Consider the following 25,549-nt stretch of genomic DNA (forward strand, 5'->3'; position numbering starts at 1 on the left):
TACAGCAAGAAGGGCGGTCTCCGTGCCCTGCTTGCTTCTAAAGCCCGTCTTGGTGGGGTGCAGGGCTTTATTATTCTCCACAAACGCTGCTAATATAGTATTAACATGTTTTTCAGCAAGTTTGCGATACCTGGTAACAGAGAGATGGGGCGATAATTCGCCCAGTCCTCGGGGTCTAAATTAGGTTTTTTCAATAGTGACTTAACTCTTGCCTGTTTCCATAATGGCGGGACCAACCCGGTTGCAAGGGAAGAGTTAATTACATCCCGAATAACTGGGGAGACAGTCTCCGAGACCAACTTAAGAATGGAGTGGGGCGCAGCATCAGCCGGGGATCCATACTTAGGATTCCCCAGGAGTCGCTGCATATTGGATAAATCAAGCAGAGCGAATTCTCCCAACCCAGCTTGAAGGGCGGGTGGAGGAGATTGTAATTTAGGCTCCAATTGCTGAAACAGCGAATAGATGTTAGCAACCTTAGTAGCAAAAAAAATTGCTAATTCATCACAACGTTTCTGTGCATTCACCGGTTCAGTCAAAGGACCAGTGGGGGTAACCAGATATTTAAAAATTTTAAACATTTCCCTAGGGGAATTGGAGGCAGAGACAATCTTCTCCTGGTGATAGCTGGATTGTACAATTTTTCTTTTATTTTTATAAATCCTCAGTGCAGATCTATAATTGCCCTTACTGACCTCGGAAAAATCCTTCCTCCATTTCCTTTTCGGACTGCTTGCAAGCTTGCTTAATCAGTCTTAATTCAAGAGAGTACCACTTTTTTTTATTAGTGCCAATGCAATGACAGAATTCGGTCTTAGGAAGGGTGAGGTCCAAAGAGGACTCCAACCAGCTATTGAAAGATTCATTCGCCGTAATAGGATTTGAGCAGAATGCAGGGGTAGAAATATTAAGGCCATCTGCCCAGTTTTCCGCTGAGAGCTTAGACCATATGCGACTCCGTTTTTTAGTTTTTATGACAGGTTGTGACAGATCAAGAGGGGACCAGATAAAAGATAAGAGAAAATTGTCCGACCAAGGAACAATAACGGACTCCTCCAAAATAATATTATCAAGATTGGTAAAGAAATGGTCGAGCAGATAGCCTGCTCTGTGGGTGGGACCAGTAACAATTTGTTTCAGTTGAAACACCTCAAGACCTGCCATGAGATCCTGCGAAAGGGAAGTATCAGGCTCATCGAGGTGAATATTAAAATCACCCAAAGTAGAAAAATTAGACATGAGACTGGCGCAGTTTATAGCGATATCTGGAAGATCGTTACAGAAATTATCATGTGCTCCTGGTGGGCGATATAAATGAATCCCTGAAAGGGTACAAGTAGGGGAGAAAGTAATAGCAAAAGAAACACTCTCACACTCCGATAGAAGGCAACTAGTTGAACTGCATCTATAAGTATTTTTATAAATAATTGCGATCCCCCCACCACGACCACTATCACGATCTTGTCTGATAATAGCGTAGTTTGGTGGGAGGGCCCGGACCACATCGGGATCCGAGACTGCATTCATCCAAGTTTCAGTAAGAAAGAGAGCATCAGGGCTTCTCTCTTCTAAAAGCAGGCATATTTCACTTGCATGCTTGGGAAGGGAACGGCAGTTAAGAAGTGCTAAAGAATATGACTTTTCTTTCCCAACTTCTAAAAGGGGGGTTCTAGAAGCTTAAATTCAAAATAAAAGAGAGGACAGTGGGTCTGTTCCTTCTCAAAAGACATAATATGCGAACATATATTCGTACTCTCACCTCTGAGCCTCAGAAGCGGCTCCTTATTGTAGCTAAAATTACCGGGAGGAATTTGTACAGGGGTTCCGGCCCCTAGCCCAGGCCTGGCGCGGACGGGCGCAGATGGGCTTGCCTTTGGCGCACCTTCGGCGCGCCCACTGTGCGTGTCCGCTGTGCGGGAGACGGGGCATAGTGAATAAATAGGCTGGGGTGACTGGAGCGCTAACCTCCCTGTCCCCGCCCCTCGCCAGCCGGCAGAGCAGCATTGGAGACGCCTGCACCCTCCACACAATCGGTACAGACCGCGGTGGACCGGGGTGCACGGCGGAGACCGGAAAAGATTAGGCAGGTAAAAGAAGAAAGTGCCAGAGCATTAAAAACACAGAGATAAATGTAGCATTTTAAAACAGCCCCCAACCAAGCTGATTCCCAGCCCAGGAAGCCTGCGTGTATGTCGTAATTTCGACGTTGTCAGAAAAATAACTTATAAATATGGTGTTTGATAATGTACACATAGGCATTCCCAGACTCAAAGAGAACCACGGACAGCCTCGTTAGATAAAACAGAAGAGACCAGGGCCGTAGCTATCAATGGAGCGGTGGCACAGGGGCCAGTGAGGTGAGGGGTTTGGTCTTTTACTAGTAAGGGCCTTAAGTTCATTTTACTGCTTCCTTTAGGAACCGCGGTACGCTTGATATGCCACTAGAAGAGACTGAAGCGAATGCTCAGTGGAAAAGTGATTTTTTTTCTAACAAAAGTGTGGTGGACATGTTTTTTTTTTCATCAAAAGTAGAATGAAATAGTGCGAGAGGGGCAACAGGACAAGTAGTTTTTGCCATTACATTAATTCTACAAAAACAATATTCTTTATTTGAACCTGGGAATCGGTTTCTAGGCTGTATTAAAATAGACTGGCAAGAAGGGCCAGATGGCTCATGTGGGAAGATAGAAAAGGAAACGTGGTGAATCACAAACATTGCAGCAATTAAACTGTACAAAACCCAAGCAGAATCTAGGGAGATTTCCTCTACTTTGTATGTTTTATGTACGTTGAAAGCTGATAAATTAGGTATATACTTATCAACATAAAGAAGGGGGAAAAAACTACATCCAGGGTTCAACATTGCTGCCGTCGTGAATTAAAGGGTCATTATCCACAAATTGGGAGATATTTTCTGTAGGTCTGGATGTTTTTTGTTTTACTTTGCACATTCGCTTGTAGGCATAAGTGCTGTTGCTATTGAACTATATCTATAAAACGAATATAGAAACTAAGGGTTTCTGCAGGAGGCTCTAACGTATTTTTACAGGTTTTTTTACCGACCCAGCTTCTATGCCACACACTCCCCAGACATTATTTAATCCAATTAAATTGATGATAGAAAATGTGAGCACACTTAAAAAGTAATTTCCTTTTTAAGAGAGATTAAAGAAGTCAGAGAAAAACTGAACATAGCAAAAGAGCCACTTCCTGTCTAATGAAGAATGGAAAGAGAGTAGCGTTCTCACATCAGTTGGAGTTTTTATTTTTTTTAAAGAAAGCAATGCATTTTTATACCATATTTTCTCATAAGCATTGGTTAAAAATTAATTTGGATGGACACTGACATTACTTTAGAGGAAGTGGTGGCAGCCATAACTAAACTGAAGCTGGGAAAACACCGGGACCTAACGGCCCGGCAGAGTTTTTCAAAAGCTACTCAGACCTTTTGGCCCCCCATATGCTAAATCTCTTCAGGGAATCGTAAGACCATAGCGCACTACCACCGGACCTTCAGTGCGCAACGATAGTTGTGATCCACAAACACTGTAGACCCGACACAGACTGCAGTTCCTACCGCCCTATCTCTTTATTGAACATCAAGGTGAAGATGTTGGTTACCATTTTAGCCACAAGACTTCTGCTTATAAATCGAGACCAGTCCGGATTTATGGATGCCCGTCCACATGCCTTAACCTTCTGCGACTGCATAATTAGATGTACGAGGTGAGAGAGAGAGAGAGAGAGAGAGAGGGAGAGGGAGAGAGAGAGAGAGAGAGAGAGAGAGAGAGAGAGAGAGAGCGAGAGAGAGAGAGAGAGGCCCCCACATTTTCTTGGCACTAGACGCTGAGAAGGCGTTTGGAGCCATACATTGACCCTTTCTTCATTAGACACGCCACAGGTTCGGCTCTGACACCCGCTTTCAGCAATAGATTTCCCTGTTGTACCAGGCCCCCACTCAGCAGTCCGGGTGAACGGGATCCTTTCTTCGGCCGTCCCTATACAGCATGGCACAAGACAGGGATGCCCCTTGTCGCCTCTGTTGTTCACCCTCACGATCAAGCTGCTGGTGGCAATTGTCTGAGCCCATCCAGGCATTAGAGGGTTTAAGGTCTGAGAATTAGATGGCACAGCAGAAAAAATTCCTCCCTATTTCAATGACATCCTCCTATATGTCACTAAGCCAGCGACTAACATACCATTGGTCCTCTCCGCCCTCTAATCCTATGTGAATCAATCTGGCTACTTTATAAATTAGAATAAGTCCATACTGTGCCACCCTTTTACCCCACTGGATCTTACCGCTCTTCCACAGAAGTTGCAGGTGGTATCCGACAGCTTCCAGTATCTGGGGATTTATGTGACACCTCACTGGGAAATTTGCTTCAACAGAAACCTTGGTAGAGTGGTTACCGCCTTTCGTGAGGAGGTGGAACGGTGGTGTGCACTCCCCCTCACATTGATGGGTAGAGTCACCATTTTTAAAATGATCACACTCCCCAAACTTATATACATCATGCAGAATACCTACTACCCGATTCCCAAGACAGTGTTGTCTGCTCCCTGGTGTGGTAGTCACCCAAGGATTGCCCTCTCTACACTTCAACATAATTCTTACAATGGGGCATCGCTCTCCCAGACATTCGGTCATATTACTGGGCAGCCCACTTAGTGGCAGTGAATGACTGGCTGTTCACACCCCAGGATCAATCCACCTATAAGGTGGAGCATAGCCAATTTAAAACCCCCTCGTGTGTCCACTACCTCTATGGGGGTGGGGGAGCATGGCGAATGTTGCAGGCGACTCAGGTGGCGATGGATGCCTGGCGGAAGGGCAGCAAATGTGTAGGATGGGCCGCCTGAGCATTCGCTTCAGTCTCTTCTAGTGGCATATCAAGCGTACCGCGGTTCCTAAAGGAAGCAGTAAAATGAACTTAAGGCCCTTACTAGTAAAAGACCAAACCCCTCACCTCACTGGCCCCTGTGCCACCGCTCCATTGATAGCTACGGCCCTGGTCTCTTCTGTTTTATCTAACGAGGCTGTCCGTGGTTCTCTTTGAGTCTGGGAATGCCTATGTGTACATTATCAAACACCATATTTATAAGTTATTTTTCTGACAGCGTCGAAATTACGACATACACGCAGGCTTCCTGGGCTGGGAATCAGCTTGGTTGGGGGCTGTTTTAAAATGCTACATTTATCTCTGTGTTTTTAAAGCTCTGGCACTTTCTTCTTTTACCTGCCTAATCTTTTCCGGTCTCCGCCGTGCACCCCGGTCCACCGCGGTAGTTGAGGACAATTGGGAAACTCAGAGGATTTGGTGCTTGGGACCTGTTGGGGATCTCAAAGGTGGGGAACCTTCTCGAAGAGGGGGAATTGATATAATTGCTTCCCTCCGACGGATTTATTCTATGAACCACAACCAATTCCTGTAATACGCCCAGTATCAGCACTCTTGGAATGCGGAGAACATGGTAATCCAAGATCGGCATGAGTTTTCTCCACTTGTGGGGCGCCTTCTGCAAGAAGAGATGTCAACTAAAAAGCTATATCTGCCACATATAAGACCCTTAATACCAATTTGCCAGATGGGCTGCTTAAGATGTTGATTGGGAAGCAGCACTGATGCACCCGTGGGAGGTGACCATAAAATCTTCCTTACGCATCATAAAACTGAAAATCTTCCACAGGATGTGCTGATAGGGTTTGGCTACATCGATTGGGACAGGCCTCCTCTTCTAACTGTATCCACTGTGGTGCAGAGGGGAGCTCCTATTTACACACACTCTGGAGCTGCCCTGCCATTCAGGTTGACTGAGCGAGGGTGGTGCGGGTACTGATACGGGTGGTAGGTGAGAACATCCCCCTTAACCCTAAGTATGTTCTGCTGAGTATTCCGTAGGATGTATGCGAAGGAAAGGAAAAGGGGGATGGAATTGTCTACGGTGGCCGAGAAGGTTGTGCACACAATCAGGGGTTGACCTTGTAAGTTCTAAAAGATATGGGGTGGATGGTTGCCTTTCAAAGGGGGCAACTTCTTCCCTGGTCTGACTGTGTTCAAGGGAAGAATTTGAGAATATTGTTGGAACCATGATTGGGATTCCTCTTTTGATTCTATTCAGATGCTACAATATTGTCCTGCTGTGATTACTGGTGTGGCTGTGGGTGAACACGGGGGCCACCTTTATGTTTTTTCTGTCATTGTTTGGTGCCCGCTTGGCACCTTTAGAACGAGTATATAGCAAATGCCTCAACATTGCTGTAAAACTCAAAATCAATGAAAATATAATTTTTTTAATGAAGTTGGAGACCGAACGCAAGTCTTGGTCTTGGTGCAAAAAACTCAAGAAAACCTAACTTAAATTCTACAACACTTAGAATAGGACTAGTAAAATGGAGACCCTTTTGGACAAATTGCTGGGAGATGTGCTACGTAGACCCAACTTTGTCAACTGTTTTTGATGTGGAATGGGCACACAGATTCTTAGACCTACAGCCTCTACCTGCTGCCTTGCAACTTTTGGAGATTCAAGGTATGTCTGACTTAGAGGAGGACCTTCAAAAGATATTACCTTAGTCGCTCCCCTCGACACAGCAGTAAATGATAAGTCTTTATCGTTGCAGGCTGGTTACTGTGCTTTTAACCCAGCCTCCACAAGTCCTAAGGCGGTGGAGCTCCTCTAATGGACAAAAATGAAGGACGTGCTTATTGGCACTGTTAACCTGGAATGACTGCTCACGTCATGACCGCTGCAACACGACATGATACGCTGCAAGGAGAAAGCAGAGAAGGAAGGGATCCTGACTTTCCCCGAAGCAGCAGAGAACATTGCTTTATGTCGGGAACAGAAGGGAACCAAGTCACCACCACCAAGGAGACAGACAGATGAAGTATCAGACGGACCGGACCACCAAAACGCTACCAGTCCCAGCCACGCTTCAGGAGGCGCATGGCTTAGTCAGCTTGCTTGGGCAATGGGAAAACCATGAGACACAACATGGTGATTGTATAACGAATCACACACTTTAACCCTATGTCTCCCTTTTTCTCCCTGCACCATATAACAGAAACCCTAACGTGTGTTGGTGAGCACAACTTCTCCCTCACACTGACACTCTTTTGGTAACTCTGGAGAGGACTGTATTAATTACATAGGACTTACCTGACATCTCCTTTTTTAATGAGGGTATGGGCAGGAAGGACTCCGGCTAGGACCTCCAGAGAAGACCAAGACAAAGGACAGTTGATATTTAAAATCACATGCTTCTTTGCGTACAAAATATAACAAGCATTTGTAATGCAATAGGTCCTGCATTACCGAGAGTTTGAGATATTGGCATTGTAAATGACAATGCCTTTTATTTATGTGTTGTTTTCAAAACAGATTAATAAAAGGCAATTGTCATTTACAGTACCAATAGCTTAAAATCTTGCAAATGCGGGACCTATTACATTGCAAATGCTTTCGGCACCTGTGCTATAAAAAAATATTTTAAAGCGTTAGGAGAGAGTGTATCCTGCCGCATTGCAAATGATTTCGGCACCTGTGCTATAAAAAATAATTTTAAAGCGTTAGGAGAGAGTGCGTCCTGCCTGCAACAGCATGCAGGACACAACTACTTGAGAAAATAGTGCTCAAAGACTTTAATAAGAGCCAACAGAGTAACCACACATGTAACAGGGAGTGTCGCCATAGGAGGTTACAAAATGAGACAAGGCGATACTAGGGAGGGACTACAAAGCCTATTGACCGATTAACAGCTACAGTTTACAGCAGACAATGACACAAGCCAATGAAAAATTTGGCGGAGAATGGGCAGAGCTTCAAATCCCTACCTGAATACAGCATTCCTCTCAGAGCAGCGCATGTGCTGCCCAGGCTCAATCTAAAAACCCACTGGGAGTCGAAAGTCAAGCCTTGTATTAAAATTCTTTATCATTGTTGCCACTTACTTAAGCTGACAGTATGGTATTCTTCACTTATCAAGACTTTATCATTACTGTCCAGGAGGCCAGGTGAGCATTTTTAAATAAAACAAGCATTGGCAAAGCCAACAGATCTTGCCTATGGAAGAGCTATTGGCTTTGAAAAGGTGTTTTAGCCATGTTATACAACAGTATGGTTGCTGTTCAGCATGGCTAAAAGTTAGTGGCATAGAGGAGAGCGGCATGGAATGGAGTGTCTTAGAGTGGAGTGGCGAAGAGTGGAGTGTCGTAGAGTTGAGTGGAGTGTTGTGGAGCAGTCCAGAATAGAGTAAAGTGGTGTGGAGTAAGGAAGCATAGAGTGGCGCAGAGTAGAGTGCAGTGGCACTGAGTGGAGTGCTGCAGAGTAAAGTGGCATAGAGTGCTGTGGCATAGATTAGAGTTAGAGTGATGCAGAGTGCATTGGCATAGGGTGCAGTAGAGTGGAGTAGAGTGGTGCAGAGTAGAGTGCAATGGCGTAGAGTTCAGTAATGGGGAGTGCAGTGTTGCAGAGCAGAGTGGTGTAGAGTACACTTGTGAAGAGCAGAATAGAGCAGAGTAGAGTGCAGTGGCAGAGAGTAGTGTGTTGTACAGTATAGTGGCACAGAATGCAGTGGTGCAAGTAGATTGGAATGCAGCGTAGATTGGATTAGAGTGCAATGGCATGGAGTGCACTGGTTTGAGAAAAATGGTGTAGAGTGCATTGGTGTAGAGTGCAGTGTTTTAGAGTGGAGTAGAGTCTCAAAGAGTGGAGTGGCACAGCATAGAGGGGAGTGTAACAGATTGAAGCAGAGTGGCATAGAGTACATTGTTTCTGAGTGATGAGGTGTAAAGCAGAGTGCAGTGGCATAGAGAATATTTGTCCAGAGTTAAGTGGTGTAGAGTAGAGTGGTACCAAGTACAGTGTCACAGAGTAGAGTGGTACAGAGTAGAGTTCCGTAGAGTGCAGGAGTGCAGAGTGGAGTTTCGTAGGGTGGAGTGGCGCAAAGTGGAATGGAGTGGGGTAGGGTGAAGTGGCATAGAGTAGACAGTTTCAGAGTAGAGTGAAATGGTGTAGAGTGGAGGGTTGCTGGGTAGAGTGCAGTGACAGAGTAGAGTGGCATACAGTAGAGTGACGTACAGTTCAGTGGTGTAAAATTAATTGGTGCAGAGTAGATTTACATGGCTTAGAGTGGATTGGCATAGGGTGGTGAGGTACAGAGTACAGTGCATTATTGTAGGGTGTACTGACGTATAGTGCAGTGGCAAACAGTGCTGTGGTGTAGAGTGCAACCATGTAGATTGCAGTGGTGTAGAGTAAAGTGGCATAGAGTGCATTGGCATCAAGCAGAGTGGAAGTCTTGCCACCCCCCTCCCAACCCCCCCCCCACCCCAAAGGGGTGCTACGGCGCTACTCACGGCTCTGCCCTGAGCACGCAGCCTTTTTGTGACACAGTAGTATCGGAGCCACTACCCCACCATCCCAGGCACTCACTCGGTACGGAAGTAGTGACATTTCGAAATTTTGGGGAAATTAAAAAATTATGGCTTCAATCTTAGTGGCGTAGTTTGTATCCCTTCCCTGGTGCTAGGTAACTTAACTAGTATGGCGCCAATCTCGGCGGTGTAGTTATTCCACCTCCGGGATTGGCACTATACAAGCGTTGTGGACGTTGTAGCGATTCTGTGACTGGCTGGTCCTGTAATTGCATATGTATAGTGCTTCATAGCCCCGATGAGGCGCCTGAATGCAATTACAGGTGGCTGGCACGTGCATGGTATAAAAGTGCGTGATGGTCGGAAGTATTAAATTGCAGCATGGCCTATGTGGAATGCCCTTTGATGTGATTGTGAATGACCAGAGTTGTGCTGTTATCCTGTCATGGGTCACAGCGTGTGCTAATATGGTGGTGGAAAAAAGTCAGATACAGAGCATACACAGTTTTAATCAATAGATTTTGAGTTATTATGGGGATTGCTGAAAAATTGCGATTGTGAGGCTGCTAAATGTTCCGCATGATTGTGTATTTACAGCAATAGCATTAATCTGCTGAATAATTTGCAGATTTTAACCCCAAAAATGTAGTTTCTTGCACAAACTGATCACAAATTACTAACAGTGCAATATTGTGTTATTAGGTATGGAAAAGCCCTTTGCAAAACTGACTTGCTACCTTTAAGTTGCTTGTTGCCCCATTTGGGTATTAAACATGTACTGATGGGATGAACCCATTGCAAAGACAGTGTTAATGTATACAAATGACAAAATAAGGTAGTCATTCTACCACAAAATGTGTCACATTATGCCACAAACTTTGCCTTCTCTTGTAAAATAATACCAGTGGCCCTGGTCATTATGCAGTAGTCACAGAATTGTTGGATGTCATCCGAAACACCAGCCCGCATCCTGCGCTGGACAGAAGCTCTTTATAATCTGGGAGGGACAGTTGAGGGTCTGTATTAAAGTCATCAAGATGCTGTTGTTGTTGTCAAGAGAGAGATGATCGACCTTTGAAGTGTCCAGTTTTAGTGATGTATGGCAGATATATTGGTATCAGTTGCATGGTCCCCATAGGAAGTGAGTTGGTTTAGGACGTAGCCACCATGGGGGGAGGAAGGCAAACAGCGATCGGTGCACACACGCTGCGGCACACTTTTCTATGTGTTTATTCGCTCTCTGGGACTCTATACTGTGCAGCAGGCAGGGATTTAAGTGAGCGGGGTCATTCGGGTCTCAAACCTGGTAATAATTAAAAATGGACATTGAAATGGATCCCTTTCGGACCCTGTATTCATTTTTTTCACTCTTCAGGCAAAAATAGTCATTGATTTGTCAACAATGAGTGTACAAAAAAAAAGTTAGGGTAACCCATATCGTTTCTGCTTATATTTCACATGTGTCACTAGATTGTGAGATTTTGCTTTTCCCAGGATGTTGTTACTGTCTTTTCCAGGCAGCATATTACTGTTGTGTAATGCATGCATACTTTGAACTGAGTAGCATCCAGGTGTTTATAACAGGCTACAACTGAGTTGTGGCTGAGGGCAGTGAGTCTCTCTTAGTGTCTGTCAGTGGGTCAAAGAGGTGTTCAGAATAGTTGTCATCCAATCCTTGTCCTCTCTGCAAAGTGCACAGAGCAATTTAACCTGTACGCCAGTTGCAGGTGTGATTTTATATGTAAATGTGTGGGGATTGTGGCACCCTATGGGAATTCTAGTTTACATGTTTACGCCACTCCCTTAATTAGACAAGCCTCGCCCCTTTCACTGAGCACGGCTCTCCCACTTCTTGACACACAGACCTAGTGTAACAGGCTTCATTGTGTAGCCCAAACCATGGAGTGTCAGGCCTAACACTGTGGTGCACTCTCCTGTCTGGCTTCTATGGCACTGACTTCCATATTGTACACAAGAGATTAATCTGTGGCATCTTGCCGCTGTGAGGCAAGGCTCAATTTCCAGCACCGTGCCCAAAAATGACAGGGCACACTCTACGGAATGTAACCTTGTGAGTCAAGGGACTATAGGTGGCACTGTACGCTGAAATGGCCGAGCTCACTATGAGACACACTGTCATTGTGTGACAGGGTTCACTCTGTTGCATGCTTGCAGCACTGTTCAGTGAAACACTGAGTCTTCATTCAGTGGCTCACCCTATGCCCCTATGCCTAGTGTGAAAGGGATCGCTCAGTGCCTCGATGCCCGGTGTGACAGGGATCGCTCAGTTCCTCTATGCCGAGTGTAACATGGATCGCTCAGTGCCCCTAGCCGATCTGTGCCAGGGCTCGCTCTGCCTCTGTGTCACTCTACCCCAGTGTGCCGTGGTCGCTCTGCCTCATTATCTTCCTGTCCCTGTATGGCAGGGCTCGCTCAGTGGCACTTTGCCCCTCAGAATGTGCTGAGCAGGTGACTGTCCCGAACGCTCTGTGCTCCCAAGGAGAGACTGCATAAGAAGGTGTCAATACAAAGGTTTGGAAAGTAGTATCCAATTGTGAACCAGAAGGGAGCTTGCCCCATGTCCCCTAGAGGAAGGCCCCGTGTCAGCTTTCCCTTTCTTTGTTGCTGTGTTTGACAGTTCTCATCTTATCACCCCCTTCGGCTGGCCACCGTGTGACCGTTATTCTCAAGGACACTACAGATGAAGACAAGCCACTAGGTGCCGGTCGCAAACAGTCCAGAGGGCACCAGTGTGAGACAGCGCCAGGCTCTCTCTGCTCCAGCGTGACAGTGCTCACCCTCTCCACGTGCTTGAGTCGATAAATTGGCAGGCATCAAAGGCCAGTGTGGGTGTACCCCTCCACTTGTACCCTGCTTGGCTCGCACAGCAGAGCCTTGACACCCATGTTTTTTCTGTGCTATGCCCAAGGTCAGTTTTCATGTCCACCCCTGCGAAAGGCCTTTCGTGCTTACAGTTGCACTGGCCGCAGCTTGATGTTATGTTATGTTATTAAGTTTTATTGAGCGCGAACAGCTGCCCCAGCAACGAGGCGTCCCGGCGCTGAACCATAACAGTAACCTGAGGGAGGGAAGGGAAAGGAAGGACAGAAAGGGATTAAGATGGGGAAAATAGAATGGTTTTAATCGCCTTGTGGAAGGCCAGTAAGTTGGTCATGGAGCGAATGTGGGGTGGCAGGGAGTTCCAGAGCCTTGCCCCCAAGACTCTGAAAGAGCGGCCGCCTATTCTGCTTAGCCTTACACGTGGGGTAATAACCAAATTTTGACCCGAGGAGCGTAGGGCACGCTGAGGGGTTTAAGGCTCTAGGAGTGGGCGCAAGAGACCAGGGCAGTCAGTCTTAAGAATTTTAAAAACAGTAGTAAGAGCTTTGAACTGAACTCGGGCTTCCATACGCAGCCAGTGTAGCTTCTGGATGGTATTTCTTGCAGAGCACCTACGAGGGAGGCCTACGACTGCCCTGGCAGCAGAGTTTTGTATGCGTTGTAGCCGCGCCATCTCAGCTTTGTTAAGGCCAAGAAAAAGGACATTGGCGTAGTCCAGTCGAGCCAGGATGGTGGACTGGACAATCAACTGGCGCGTATGGTGGTCAAAAAAACCAAGAATTGGATGAAGGCTCCTCAACAGGCCCACACAGGTGGCAGCCAGTTTCTTAGTGTGGGTCTGGAAGTTAAGAGATGCGTCCACCCAGACGCCAAGGTTTTTTACCACCGTTTTGGGGGGAGGGATGGGGCCCAGTGCAGACGGCCACCAGTGATCAGTCCAGTAGTCGGGATTTTTACCTAGGAGCAGCACCTCCGTTTTGCCAGCATTCAACTGGAGGCAGTTGTGTGACATCCAGCGTGCGACTGCCTGTAATCCGTTCTTGAATCTCGCCGCTGAGATCGAGGGGCCTTCGGTCAAGGAGATGACCAGCTGGGTGTCGTCGGCGTACGACACCAGCGTCAGGTCCCATTCTTTCGCTATTTCAGCGAGAGGCTGGACATAAAGATTGAATAGGGACGGGCTGAGCGCCGATCCCTGGGGGACGCCTTGCTCTATGGGGTGAGGCTGGGAGGTAAATGGGGAGGCAGAGACCCGGAAAGATCTGTCCGTCAGGAACGATCGGAACCACTCTAAGGCAAGGTCTTTAATTCCCATGGCTTCGAGGCGTTTTAGTAGGATAGAGTGGGAGACCGTATCAAAGGCTGCGCTAAGGTCGAGTAAAATCCGCGCAGCACTTTGACCGGCGTCCAGGATATCCCGTAGGTGTTCAATGGTGGTCAGCAGGGCGGATTCGGTGCTGAATCCTGGCCTGAAGCCGTTCTGTGATGGATCTAGGATTTGATGTTGCGTCATATAGTTGGCAAGAACCTTGTTCACGTGGGCTTCTGCCAATTTTGAGGCCCATGGAAGCAGTGAAATTGGTCTAAAATTTTCTGGTTTAGATGGGTCTAGGGTAGGTTTTTTTAAGATTGGAGAGACCCATGCCTGCTTCCAACAAGTGGGAACCACCGCTGAGGAGAATGAAAGATTAAGTAGGGTAGTCAGAGGAGGAAGGAAAAACTCAAGAGATTCTAGGAATTTGTCGGGTCTCATGGCGTCTGTGGGAGAGCCAGATTTAACTTTAGTGCACAGTTTAGCAAGTTCGTCATGTGCTATGCTGGGGATGAGGGACAGACTGGGACTGTCAGGCAAAGGCTCACGTGGTTTGGAGGTGTCCGGAGGGTTCTGAGAAAAGGTGGTATAGATTTTCTTTACCTTTTCCGTAAAGAAGGTGGCAAGTTCATCGCATTGTTGTTCATCATCATTGTTGTTCATCATCGCATCGCATTCATCGCATCCTTTCTTGTGCTTGTTTTTAGCGAGCATATTGAATACCTTTGAGGTGAGTTTGCCCTATAAAAATAAAGCAGGTCATGTGCAGGCCTGTATGCACAGACACAGCGAGCATCTACTTATCTAGGTGCACAATGTTCCTATGTACCACCAGTGCTCACATGAGGGGCCAAAGAAAAACCTTTTAACTACCCGACCTTATGGGCTACATGCGCCTTTATTTTCAGAAGGACCAATGAAGTGCTATTGAAATAGTCAACAATTTATTGGACTCCAGAGAACGAAGCCTATAGTGCGACAAACATATACAAAGTGCCTTCAAAGCTAATCCCAAACCCTCAGAATCATCGCCAAATAACTGTCCCACAAAAATATTGTAAATGATCAATCCTGAGGTATTTGGAAATCTGACCTGGTCTATTCAGAAGATACTTTTTCATTAATGTGGATCATGTACTCACAGAAGCAAGCTGCCTCAGTTCGGTTTCTCTAATTCTAATCCAGACATTCATTTGTAAAGCTGGAGACTTGAAACACCATGTTCAAATAACCTGTGTTACATCCTTACCATCCTTTGACTGCTCAGTTACTTGTGCACTAAAGTGAGCCTTACTGTATGATGGATTGAGATGTTTGTAAATATAACTGTAAAACTAGAGTCGTTCAGTTAGCCATTATGATAGTGTTGCACTCTGGTTGTTTGTACATTCCCAAAGTCATGTTTCAAGCACAAATCTCTTTATGTTAAGGGAATGCTTTGTTAATATTTCTGGCTTTCAAAACTGGTTGCGATTCCACCTCTGTGTTTACTGCTTACTTTTCTAGTGTACATTTATTGTCATATAGCTGGGGCTGAACTGAGGTGGCGAAGTGAGCTAAGAAATGATGATGGATTCAACCCAGATATGTGCCGGGGAGGCGGGGGGGGGGGGGGGATGGGGGGGGGAGTGTCTGTAAGTTTTCAGAGCCCTGTCCACCATCTCCTTGTGTTTACTTTATTTTTTAAAGGCCAATCTTAAGTCCTATGATGTTATTGACTAGATTACAACTAGATTCTTGAAAGATGGCAGCCATTATTTTCAGCACGGCTTGGGGAACAGTTTCATTTCCCAACCATTTTAGAGGTTTCAGAAACGTTGTCCTCCAACTTAATTAGAATTTCCCATGGGCTTCCACCTTCAATTGAATGTTTTCCGCGTGCCGCACTCCAGGAATAGTGAAGTGTTGTTGACATTTAGGATGGAGGCATCTTTAAAAGTTTTCAAACACCTCTGCATTTTATGTTTGTGACTATTCAACAATGACTCGCAGGGAGTTTAATCCCATGGAAATTAATACATATTTACTACAAACAAGGCCAAAACTAGGACTACCCCCCCCCCCCCCCCCCGGAAAGGAAAAAGGAGCAGTTTTGCCCAAATTTGAAGAGTATAAAAGGAATGTGGGTTTCTAGGGGAAACAATATTTCTCCGTAAGATTAAAAAAAAGAAGTGTGCAAACGTATGTTTGTGTTCCATTTGCACATATGAAACTTCACATTACCCTTTTTGCATGCATACATATTTACGCATTTGTGTGCTAAAGAAAATCTTTCATTGCTTATAGACTTCCTCAACAGAAACACTAACACTTTGCGAGTACAAAACGACCGAAATTTGACCATATATGCTTGTTAACCATTGAAACCAAATTTCTGGATTTTTGCAATCTTGCAAGAACTTGGCTTCAATTTTAATGTTAATTTTGCTACGAGAACTACTAGCAATGAGAAAACAATCAAATTGGGAAAAGGAATGACATTATTTTAGGCCCACACCGTCTTTCGGAAATGAAATGCATAAACCGTTCTTTTTCCATACAGCTGAGCTCTGAAATGCACAAAAACAATTACTGCACGTCTGATACCAAAATACACCCAATGAGGACAAGGACGTTTTCAAAGTAATGCACCAATGATAGGATGAAATTTACAATGGTGCACATTTTGAATTGAATTTCTTTCTCTGGCCCCCATGAACCACCAATCACAAAAACTGCAATTCCACCTGCTAGAATTCCTTATTCACAAGAGATTTGCCCTGGATGGGATCAGATTAACGGCACATCTTTAAAGGAAATTCTAGCTTATTTTTAAACAAGGTCACCATTTGCATGCAATCATGTTATGTGGTAGTGCATACATTAAATGCTGTTCACTGTTTACTTCAGATATTGATAAACACAGATATTTGTTGAAAACCGAAATGTCTTTTTGTACCTAGAGTAATCATCAAAAATTATTTCGGTGAAATTAAAGGGACATAGGATACTCTTAACCATAAAGAGCCATTTCCCTTCCGGTCTAAAATAATATACAAACAAAAATGTGTGCAATCAAAAGCCTAAAATAATTCACTTGATATATTTTTCCACACTGAATAAATTGATCCGCTAGGTCCTCTTCAAACTGCCATCCTTTGTTTCACTGACAAACGATAATAATTAGACCAACACGCAAAGCACATTGATTAGCAGAATTAGCAGATGAGCTGAGCTTATGGGGCCTTTTGTTTAATTTAGTAAATTGGTACTTAAGCGATTAGACAGTTTGTAGTGGGAAAAATAAAAGAGGACGTGCTTCCTGCTTTTATTCTTGCAAACACTTGACTGTGGGCAATATTATTTTGTTAAGATATTTTACAATAAACCTATTTTGCCAGGTAATTTTAAAAACATACAGAATGTTTTCGGCGCATAAGGCTTTTGAGAAAAAATACCTTGCAAATTAGCACATCTTCGAGCATGATTTTTGTTCATGTTAAATGTAGGAAGTACGCAAGTATAAAAATCCTACAAAGCAGAGGGACGAGGACTTTACAGTGCATTCTTTTACATTTTAAGGTTCCGAGTATTGCACCCTATATTTTTTTTATGGATAGCTGTTCACAGGGAATACATTTAGACTAAAGTACAATTTCAGATGAGTAATCTGGTCCTGTAATCACAACGATCATTAAAATGTGTGCTATAAAATAACTATTAGCAATAATGTTTGCCTTTAGAAAATTCCTGGCCACCTTTTTTTTGCTATCATGCTGCTAGAAATATTTTCTAAGTGGGATAGACAAGCTCAATTTAGTTACTCACGCTGCTTCGGCAAAAACAGCGCAAGTCATTAAACGACCTGATTTTACGCCAAGATAAGCAAGCTTTACAGTACCTCGAATACACTATTTATTTCATGGCTTGGAGAGGATATGAACAAAATGAAACAACAAGAGTAAAAAAAAGATGCAAGATGAAAGGCAAGCTGCAGAGACACAGTCACTCGCTTCCAATTATAGTTTGCTAATAAATTTACCATTGGCATGTTTTAAAACAAGCACAAGATAATCGTAGGTGTAGAAAGTTTAATATAAATAGTGAGAAGCAATACTATAAACCATAAATTGCACCATTCAAAGACTAATTAACGTCAGCCTAAAATAAAAACTTCAACATTTCCCACAAAAATGAAGTGAAAGAGTCAAACACATATCACAATACAGACTGCATATAAAAACTTAGCACCACGCCTTGAGGACTCGAGGCACTCTCAGACATAACTCAAACCATTTTATTTGAAGCAAGCAAGCAAGCTGTGGTAACTAACGCCACAAGGAAACCGCATGGTAATCTAGTAAACAAAACACAAGGGGCCAGATGGAGAGACAGAGGTTTAACAACATTAGGAGCAAGGGGGCAGGGCGCACAGTGCAAGCTAACCTCGATTAATCAAATCTTTTATTGCCTTTCAGACCGCGAAGCTCTTGCCCCTCTTACCTTTGGTGTGGAGGACGGAAGGGCCACCCTGTAGGTGAGGTCCTCGCTGCAGGTGCTGCCATGCAGGGCTATCAGGGAGGCTTGGAAGGTGTCGTCCCCATCCGCGGGAGAATACTGCGATTCAAAGGTGGATTCATCGGCCAGGTCTGCCTCGCTCGCGTCCACCTAACCACAAGTACAATTTAATTAGACGGTTTATCGTCGTCTTTCTGATACCTAGCTCGCAGCTCTTTCAACACCAGCCCTACGTCCCTCACGGGATATGGCTTAGTGCATGTGACATTATAAGTTTGTAGTGGACCGTGCACCAAATCACTTTTGATTTTGATAGGGAGATAGATACACCACCATTGAAATGCTTATAACAGCAATGATATAACACAAAAGACGATTTAGAAGGAGCCGGCTTGTTAGAGTAGAAACTAAGTCATAACACAAGTCAGTACATGCTTGGAACTTTTTCTACCCATTAAAGGAAAGTAAACCAGAATAAGAAATATGAGAAAGTTAATGCAACAAAAATAATTTAAGAGCGACTGAGGGGTTTTTCATGTTAGTTAACGTCCCGAGACCAGCAGCCCCAGAGGTGATCATTCAAAAGCGATAAGTTAGAAAAAGTACATGCCTGTTATTTATGTCCTTAAGCAGACTGCCCTGAATATATATTATATATATATATATATATATATATATATAGATATATATATATATATATTTTTTTTTTCAAAAGCAAACGTCCCTTGTTGGAGAAGGAGCGGCCGACCAGCTGGTGCAGGTGACGAGTCAAGGACAAGACTCGTAAATTATTTCAAGCAATTTCAAAAAATACACCGCACTCTTCTCGGATCAAACTGCTCTTTGAAGTACATTTTGGACTAAATATAATCAAGGAGGGGTCATAATTTATTTAAAGTATGGTAAATTATTGTTTACTTTTGACATTGCCACTCTGTAATGAGATATCCCTATTTTTCGAGAGTAAAATCAACACCATATATGATAAAATCTTGAAAGCCACAAGTACCAACTGTGGCTACCCTGTACCCACCGCATCGCAACAAAAACAGTATCTTTACTCTCTTTTCCCCCAGTTTCCAACACCGATCACCCCCTCCTAACTAACCATATCAAATCTGGCTCCCCTAATGACCTCATACCTGCAAAAATGATGGCCCCTCTAAACTCCTTCCTAGGCCCATTTATACAAACCATCATAAATCAATCCCTTAGCGAAGGACAGGTACCATCTGAGTGGAAACAAGCAGTAGTCAATCCCATTCGGAAAAATACCACACTACCCTGGTCTGACCTATCAAACCTCAGACCCATCTCCCTCCTACCCTACCTCAGTAAACTCACCGAGAAGCATGTTAACACCCACCTGTCGAAATACATCGAGGCAGCGGAGGGCCTGGACCCATCCCAATCTGGTTTTAGGCCCAATCACAGCACTGAATCAGCCCTCCTCTCCGTGACCGACAACATCAGGATGTCACTGGATAGGGGGGGGTCAGTGATTTTAGTGCTGTTAGATTTATCCGCTGCCTTCAACACGGTATCACATGAACTTCTTCTCGAAAGACTGAGTGATGTGGGGGTAGGAGGAACGGCTCTATCATGGCTGCAAAGCTTTCTTTCTGGCCGAACTCAAGGTGTCAGATTGGGCTCTCATTCTTCACCATCAAGAGTGCTAACTAAGGGAGTGCCACAGGGCTCGTGCCTTAGCCCCACGCTTTTTAACATTTATGTGGCCCCCTTAGCAAATCTGATAAGATCCTTCGGATTCACTCCGGTGTCATACGCTGATGACACCCAGCTCTTATTTCCCTTTCAAACTCTCACACCAGCAATTCAGTCATCATTTGCTGACGGGATGAGAGCAGTAGCACATTGGATGGCTCAAAATTTTCTTCAATGCAATGTGTCCAAAACCGAGGTCATGTTGTTTGGAGGGGCGACTCTTCTATGGTCCCCAGAATGGTGGCCCCTGGAGCTAGGCCCAGTTCCCAACCCTAAACCAATAACAAAAAACCTTGGCGTCAAACTAGACCAGGCGCTCCTGCTCAAGGAGCACACCACTCAAGTGGCAGGTGCTTGCCTCCATGTGGTGGGGCTTTTGCGACGCGTCTTTCCATTTCTGCCAGATAATCATAGAAAAACTCTCATCCAAACCCTTATAATAAGCAGAATGGACTACTGCAACGGACTATATTTATCGGCAAATGAAGAACAGCTAGATAAACTACAGGTTGTCCAAAATACGGCAGCTAGACTGGCCCTCAATGCCCCTCCCAGAACGCCTTCCCGCCCTTTACTTCGCCAACTTCACTGGCTACCAGTAAAGCAGCGCATCAAATTTAAAATCTGTAACATGATACACAGATGCCTGTTTGGTATTAGCCCCAAATATCTAAAAGAAAAATTTGTACCATACACCCCTGGACGTACACTACGTTCTAGCAACCATCTACTGCTACAGGTCCCAAGGATAAGAAGAGCCAGACAGGGAGGTTGAGCCCTGTCTTACAAAGGACCTATCCTCTGGAACTCCCTACCCACCGAACTGAAACAGATCAGGAATCTAGAACCATTTAGGAAAAAACTGAAAACTTACCTCTTTACCTTGCCATAAAATCTATTTAATCTCCCCCCTTCAGCTTCAATTCATACAGTAAACTGTCTAAATGCAAGCAACAGCGCAGAGATATCCCTTCGGGAATTGACTCAGGCGCTTAACAAGCAAATAAATAAATAAATAAATAGAAAATGTGTATTTCATTATCGATTTCCTATACCAACAAACAAGCCACTGAATAGACAAGAGTGACAAGCACTTAGCTATCACTTATGTATATATGTACACATATATACGAAATTTAGAAGAAAAATTTCTTCTATCTAACAGGGCACTGAGCCCTCTAAAGATCACTCAAATCCTGATCTAATCCTGAAACTTGTCAAAACCTGTGGCTTGTTAAATAGGTACAAGGAAAATGATATATGGTTTTATTAGAACTGAGTACAAACTACCCCTCCCACAATGCATCCTAATTGTTAAGTGGGCAGTAGGGTATAAATAACAAAAAGTAAAGACGGACTTGTTACTACCGTGATCAAGAACATTTATTGTTCGAAACGCGTAGGTGAGGAAGTTTTACTGAGCTGGATTAACCTGCTTTAATCATCCGAGAAGAGTGCGGTGTATTTTTTGAAATTGCTATATATATATATCTACATTTGTCCGCGCAGTTCCAGTGCTGCGCTTAAGAGGCCCTCGCAGCTCAAAGTTGGTCCTGGCTTGCTGGACTCTGCTTCGGCGGTTTTTCGTGTTTCTCCAGGTTGCTGGATTTGCCAAGACCCACCTTCAGGCACAGGATGACAGGGGGCGGTGTATGCGGTCATTGACTGCACCGTGGCAATGTGTACCTACACATTTTGCTCACGCTGAATTGATCCCTGCTGTCTGAAGGGCGCTGCAGCGTGGGGACCGGAGGAGAAAGCAGAATTCGCACAAACACGGACTTTTGGAGTGGCTGTGCTTACTTACGTTGCTGTTCCCCTCGCAATACCTCCCCAACAAGAACATTGCATTTTGGGACATGTAGGCGCCTGCCACTGGGCGGCCCACATCAGGTATCAGCGCAAGTGACTCACCTGGGGGAGGAGCATCTGAACACCTATCAGGACGGGCAGGGTATTTTAAACCCGTGATTTGAACCTGTATCCTGATCACACTCCGGGCGCTGAAGAAGGCTACTACGCTGAAATGCATTCGCCATGCTGTGTGAACTGTGAATAAATGCTGGCTCCGAAACTTCCCCTGTGTGGCCTCTGCTCTTTCTTCGAGGGAGTTGTGTTCTACATTTGTCCGCGCAGTTCCAGTGCTGCGCTTAAGAGGCCCTCGCAGCTCAAAGTTGGTCCTGGCTTGCTGGACTCTGCTTCGGCGGTTTTTCGTGTTTCTCCAGGTTGCTGGATTTGCCAAGACCCACCTTCAGGCACAGGATGACAGGGGGCGGTGTATGCGGTCATTGACTGCACCGTGGCAATGTGTACCTACACATTTTGCTCACGCTGAATTGATCCCTGCTGTCTGAAGGGCGCTGCAGCGTGGGGACCGGAGGAGAAAGCAGAATTCGCACAAACACGGACTTTTGGAGTGGCTGTGCTTACTTACGTTGCTGTTCCCCTCGCAATACCTCCCCAACAAGAACATTGCATTTTGGGACATGTAGGCGCCTGCCACTGGGCGGCCCACATCAGGTATCAGCGCAAGTGACTCACCTGGGGGAGGAGCATCTGAACACCTATCAGGACGGGCAGGGTATTTTAAACCCGTGATTTGAACCTGTATCCTGATCACACTCCGGGCGCTGAAGAAGGCTACTACGCTGAAATGCATTCGCCATGCTGTGTGAACTGTGAATAAATGCTGGCTCCGAAACTTCCCCTGTGTGGCCTCTGCTCTTTCTTCGAGGGAGTTGTGTTCTACATTTGTCCGCGCAGTTCCAGTGCTGCGCTTAAGAGGCCCTCGCAGCTCAAAGTTGGTCCTGGCTTGCTGGACTCTGCTTCGGCGGTTTTTCGTGTTTCTCCAGGTTGCTGGATTTGCCAAGACCCACCTTCAGGCACAGGATGACAGGGGGCGGTGTATGCGGTCATTGACTGCACCGTGGCAATGTGTACCTACACATTTTGCTCACGCTGAATTGATCCCTGCTGTCTGAAGGGCGCTGCAGCGTGGGGACCGGAGGAGAAAGCAGAATTCGCACAAACACGGACTTTTGGAGTGGCTGTGCTTACTTACGTTGCTGTTCCCCTCGCAATACCTCCCCAACAAGAACATTGCATTTTGGGACATGTAGGCGCCTGCCACTGGGCGGCCCACATCAGGTATCAGCGCAAGTGACTCACCTGGGGGAGGAGCATCTGAACACCTATCAGGACGGGCAGGGTATTTTAAACCCGTGATTTGAACCTGTATCCTGATCACACTCCGGGCGCTGAAGAAGGCTACTACGCTGAAATGCATTCGCCATGCTGTGTGAACTGTGAATAAATGCTGGCTCCGAAACTTCCCCTGTGTGGCCTCTGCTCTTTCTTCGAGGGAGTTGTGTTCTACATTTGTCCGCGCAGTTCCAGTGCTGCGCTTAAGAGGCCCTCGCAGCTCAAAGTTGGTCCTGGCTTGCTGGACTCTGCTTCGGCGGTTTTTCGTGTTTCTCCAGGTTGCTGGATTTGCCAAGACCCACCTTCAGGCACAGGATGACAGGGGGCGGTGTATGCGGTCATTGACTGCACCGTGGCAATGTGTACCTACACATTTTGCTCACGCTGAATTGATCCCTGCTGTCTGAAGGGCGCTGCAGCGTGGGGACCGGAGGAGAAAGCAGAATTCGCACAAACACGGACTTTTGGAGTGGCTGTGCTTACTTACGTTGCTGTTCCCCTCGCAATACCTCCCCAACAAGAACATTGCATTTTGGGACATGTAGGCGCCTGCCACTGGGCGGCCCACATCAGGTATCAGCGCAAGTGACTCACCTGGGGGAGGAGCATCTGAACTCCTATCAGGACGGGCAGGGTATTTTAAACCCGTGATTTGAACCTGTATCCTGATCACACTCCGGGCGCTGAAGAAGGCTACTACGCTGAAATGCATTCGCCATGCTGTGTGAACTGTGAATAAATGCTGGCTCCGAAACTTCCCCTGTGTGGCCTCTGCTCTTTCTTCGAGGGAGTTGTGTTATATATATATATATATATATATATATATATATATATATATATATATATATATATATATATATATATATATATATATATATATATATATATATATATATATATATATATATATATATATATATATATATATATATATATCCGTCAAGTGGGAACAGAGAAAAGGCGGGATTTCAAAACACGTTTCCCATCATTTTTGGATGAGCAAATCAGACATAGCTGCTGCAAAAACGGCTGAACACAGATATTTCACGCCACAGCAGATCTACGGCTCCTCACCTCAAACACACGTTTGATTGCCTGGCTGCAACCTGAAGGGAAAGTTGCAGCTGCCATCTTGGTCCCCCTGTCCTAAAATATTACTATCTAATAAGATATAAGAGGGCAGGGTAGGGGCACCCTTCCCAAGGGACTTGTGTGTGTGTGTGTGTGTGTGGTGGGGGTGTCAAATTCAAATTTTAAATGATGGGGCAGGAGGTACGGGGCTCTCATTTTCCACCATGATGTCCAGTGGGACATCCCTGGGGTTCGTGGAGAAACCCCAAACATTTTTAAAAGCGGTTTGGGAGCCTGTGGGGCGGTTGGGTGCAGGGCCATCGATGAAAATCTTACTTAACATTAAAAAAACGGGTTAAAGTGAAATTATAATTGGGGATGTGGCTTGCGCCCGAGCATGATGGTTGCCTGTGGTGGGACAACCACAATCGCACTGCTTGAATCGAAGCCTGGTAGCGCCTGTGCACACTGGAGAGAGCGTCTGGACCTGTTCCACCTATTAGGGGGGTCTTGGTGCTCAATTTAAAATCTGTTTGGCCCCTAATTGGCCTCCGGATGGGCCAGGTCTCAGAGGGCATTGTTTTAATAAGGGAGGGGGGGCCATGGGCCCCCCTCCTAGGGCCTAATAATGCCCTGGGGACCACCTCCTTTTTTTACTAAAGAATGTGCCTGTACGGCCTCCCTCGCTGCACCAGGGACCACCACCTCCCTGGGGCTTATATTTATTATCAATGTGGGGCCTCTTGGACCTCCCCCACTAAGGGACTGACACCTCCAAGAGGCTTTATATTAATTTGATGTGGGGGGTGCATGGACCCTCCCGCAGCCCGGGGGGCCACCGCCCCACCAGGGCTTTAATTTAAAAAAAATATGGGGGGCTGCACGGACCCCCACCTCAGCCCCAGGGGCCGCCACCTCCCTTGTGCTTTAACAAAAAAGAATAGGGGGCCACCACCTCCCCAGAGCAAATATAAACAAGCACTTGCAATGCAATGGTCTCGGCATCATTAAAGGTAGAGCAATTGGCATTGCTCATGACATTTCTTTTTTTTTCTTTAAATCATAAATAAATGGCATTGTCATTTACATTGCCAATACACAGCACTCTGCACTCAACAGCACACACCACTCTGCACCTGCACACTCACTACTCTGCACACTCACTACTCTGCACACTCACTACTCTGCGCACTCACTACTCTGCGCACTCACTACTCTGCGCACTCACTACTCTGCGCACTCACTACTCTGCGCACTCACTACTCTGCGCACTCACTACTCTGCGCACTCACTACTCTGCGCACTCACTACTCTGCGCACTCACTACTCTGCGCACTCACTACTCTGCGCACTCACTACTCTGCGCACTCACTACTCTGCGCACTCACTACTCTGCGCACTCACTACTCTGCACTCACTACTCTGCACTCACTACTCTGCACTCACTACTCTGCACTCACTACTCTGCACTCACTACTCTGCACTCACTAGTCTGCACTCTGCACTCACTACTCTGCACTCA

The 25,549-nt window shown here is 45.6% G+C and overlaps 1 protein-coding gene across 9 annotated transcripts in view; it reads right to left on the reverse strand.

The window, feature by feature from the left end:
• MPDZ (multiple PDZ domain crumbs cell polarity complex component) overlaps positions 1-25,549 on the reverse strand; it is an 856,387-nt gene that overhangs the window by 512,296 nt on the left and 318,542 nt on the right. For all 9 annotated transcript variants that reach the window (XM_086961394.1, XM_086961393.1, XM_086961386.1 and 6 more), the window contains one exon: positions 18,016-18,180. In XM_086961394.1, coding sequence (XP_086817520.1) covers positions 18,016-18,180 — 165 coding nt within the window. The remainder of the gene's footprint in view (positions 1-18,015; positions 18,181-25,549) is intronic.

This window comes from Lissotriton vulgaris, chromosome 3_1 (assembly GCF_964263255.1).
Source record: "Lissotriton vulgaris chromosome 3_1, aLisVul1.2, whole genome shotgun sequence".
In the NCBI taxonomy this organism is placed as follows: domain Eukaryota; kingdom Metazoa; phylum Chordata; class Amphibia; order Caudata; family Salamandridae; genus Lissotriton; species Lissotriton vulgaris.